General features: G+C 67.2%; 1 protein-coding gene across 2 annotated transcripts in view; it reads right to left on the reverse strand.

Annotated features, from left to right (window-relative positions):
- LETMD1 (LETM1 domain containing 1) overlaps nt 1–3,217 on the reverse strand; it is a 30,948-nt gene that overhangs the window by 11,008 nt on the left and 16,723 nt on the right. For both annotated transcript variants that reach the window (XM_021379122.1, XM_021379121.1), the window contains exons 3-6: nt 3,013–3,199; nt 2,334–2,435; nt 1,239–1,391; nt 1,037–1,133 (exon numbers count right to left, since the gene is read on the reverse strand). In XM_021379122.1, the coding sequence (XP_021234797.1) occupies nt 1,037–1,133; nt 1,239–1,391; nt 2,334–2,435; nt 3,013–3,199 (539 nt within the window). The remainder of the gene's footprint in view (nt 1–1,036; nt 1,134–1,238; nt 1,392–2,333; nt 2,436–3,012; nt 3,200–3,217) is intronic.

The raw sequence follows: 3,217 nt of genomic DNA on the forward strand, positions 1-3,217 counted from the left end.
GCCGGGGGGCACCGGTCCGGGTGCTCTGGGTGTGGGGAGGGAGCAGGCAGAGGGGCCGAGGTGCACGACTCACATCAGCAGCAGGACCAGAAAGTTGGCAAAGGGCGGAATGGCGATGAGAGCGACGGGCACGGCCTGGAGGACATCCCTGCGGAACTGCCGAGCGCGGAGGAGCCGTCAGCGGGACGCGAGCCGCCGGGAATCCGAGCTGCCCCCCAAGCACAGCGCCCGGATCTCCCCCCGGTTCGGGGCTGGGGTCGCTCCAGATGGCCCCCCACCCCTCCCTCACCTCGCGCCGCTTTCCCCCGCCGCACGCACCTGCCGCAGCCGCTCCATGTCCCTGTAGTGCAGCTGCGCGGCGCTCAGCCCCTCCTGGGCCATCCTCCGCCGGATCCGCCGCACCTCCCTGGCGTCGGCCAGCAGCGCCTCGAGCCCTGCAGGACACACGTGGCACCCTCGGAACCCCCCCCCCCCCCCCCCCGTGAATCGCCGCGTGGCGCCGTGCCGTTACCTGCGGTGAAGGCGGAGTGCAGCGCGTAGACGCGGGGGAAGCTGCGCTGCAGGAAGCGCTCGTAGCGCCCGCGGAGCCACCGCGCACCCAGCACCCACCGGGAGCTCGCCTTGGTGGGCAGGGAGCGCGCCGGGGGCGGCCTGCGGGGGAAAGGGGTGGTTAATGAGGTCAATTAGGAGCCTACAAATGAGGTTGCTCGGCTCTGCTCTTCGCAAAGAGGCCTGCGGTTGATGTTCAGGGATACGGAGGGGTCTGTGGATTGCAAATGGGGGTCTCGGGGGGGTCCGCATATGGTAGCTGGGGGGGTCTGGAGGGTCCGTGTCTGATACCTGGGGTCTGAGGGGGGTCCACAGCCAAACCTGGAGCTCTCAGCCAATATTGGCAGTCCACACCTGGTAGCTGGGGGGTCTTGGGGGGGCCCAATCGATACCTGGCAGTCTTAGGGGGGTCCAAGTCTGATACCTGGGGGTCGGGGGGGGTGTCCATAGCCAATACCTGGAGGNAGGGCCGCCCCCCGCCCCGCACCTTGCAGCGCGCAGGACAGCTCCAGCCACTGCTCCAGCCACGCTCTGCACTGCGCCGCGCTCAGGTGTGTGGGGTTCAGCCCCCGCAGGTAGCACGCCTGCAGAGCACCGGGGGGGAGACGGGGGTCAGCGCCCCAAATTCCCATCCACGGGGATGAGGGAGGGGGCCGGGACCCCTCTCCCCCCAGCGGGGCGTCTCTCACCGCTCTCAGCTCCTCCTCGGAGAGCTGCGCCAGGCCCAGGTGCGCCAGCGCGCGGTCCAGGTGCCGGATCTCCAGGAGGTGGGAGCGCAGGCGGCACCGCAGGAGGACGGCGGGGAGCAGCGGCGTCAGGAACAGCACCCGGCTCAGCGCCCGCTGCGGGACGGCACGGCGTGGGGCATGGGGCACGGAGCGGGGTGGGGGTGGAACGGGACACGGGGCATGGAATGGAGCGTGGAGTGGGATACGGGGCATGAAATGGGGCACAGAGTGGGGCATGGGGCATTGGGCATGGCATGGAGCAGGGATGGAATGGGACACGGAACATGGCATGGGGAAGGGCACAGAGCATGGAACCGGGCACTGAGTGGGACACGGGGCATGGTACGGAGCGGGGCATGGGGCACGGAATGGGGCACAGAGCAGAACACGGCATGGCACAGAGTTGGGCACGGAGGGGGCATGCAGTGGGGCACGGGGAATAGAGTGGGGCACAAAGTGGGACATGGGGCATGGCACGGAATGGGACATGGAGCGGGATACAGAGCACGGCATGGAGCGGGACATGGGATGGGACACGGAGCACGAAATGGGGCACAGAGTGGGACATGGAGTGGGATATAGGGCACGGCACGGGCATGGAGTGGGACACAGGGCATGGCATGGAGTGGGACACAGGGCATGGCATGGAGTGGGACGTGGGATGGAACACAGGGCATGGCACAGAGAGGAGCACAGGGCATGGAGTGGGGCATGGAGCAGGGCAAGGGGTGGGGATGGAACGAGATATGGGGCATGGAATGGGGCACGGAGCAGGGATGGAACAGAACACAGGGCATGGAATGGAGCACAGAGCAGCACATGGAGCGGGACACGGGGCATGGCACGGAGCAGGACATGGGATGGGACACGGGGCACAGCATGGAGCGGGGCACGGAGTGGGACACGGAGTGGGACACAGGGCATGGCACGGAGCGGGGATGGAATGGGACACAGGGCATGGAGTTGGGCACAGAGCAGGACATGGAGTGGGGCACAGAGCAGAACATGGGGCACGGAACAGGACACAGGGCACGGATTGGGGCCCGCAGCACTCACCAGGTGGGCCGCCCGCAGCTCGCCCAGGCACAGGGCCGGCCCCGAGAACAGCGCCCGCACAGCGCAGAGCTCGGCCACGCGGGGATGGCGGCCACGCTGCACCTGCACAGCACCGGGCAGAGTCAGCAGTGCCGCAATGGGAGGGATGGGATGGGATGGGGACAGAGATGGGGACAGGGACAGGGACAGGGATGGGGACAGGGACAGGGATGGAAGTGGTAATGGATGGGATGGGAAGGGGATGGACATGGGGACTGGTAATGGGACAGGGATGGGGATGGGGTGGGGAAGGGGGTAGGAATGGGAACAGGGATGGGGATGGAGAAGGGATGGGGATGGGATAGGGATGGAGATGACAGGGATGGGGAGGAGGATGAGGATGGGATGGGATGGGGATGAGGGTGGGATGGCACGAGGCGGGGATGGGGTGGGGACTGATGGTGGGATGGGATGGGAATGGGGGTGGAGGTGGGGAGGGGGATGGGGATTGATAACAAGACAGGGATAGGGATAAGGATAGGGATAGGGATGGAGATGGAACGGGGAAGAGGATGGGCAGGGGATGGGGACTGATAATGGGACAGGGATGAGGAAGGGGATGGGATGGCAGTGGGGATGGGATGGGGATGGGGATGGGGCTGGGGTGAGCGTGGGATGCAGAACGGGATGCAGCCCCCACCTCAGCACAGAGCTCCTGCAGGCGGTGCTGCAGCCGGGGCTCGGGCAGGGAGTGTGTGGCCGCGGCCAGGCTGCTCAGCACGGCGGGGTAAGCGGCACGGCGGGCGGCGTGGTTCTGCTCACCAAACTCCTGCTGCTGCCGTGGCGTCCAGAAGTGGCGGATCAGGAACTGCCGTGGGAAGAAGTACCTGTGGGGGGAGAAGCGT

This window comes from Numida meleagris, chromosome 32 (assembly GCF_002078875.1).
Source record: "Numida meleagris isolate 19003 breed g44 Domestic line chromosome 32, NumMel1.0, whole genome shotgun sequence".
NCBI lineage: Eukaryota > Metazoa > Chordata > Aves > Galliformes > Numididae > Numida > Numida meleagris.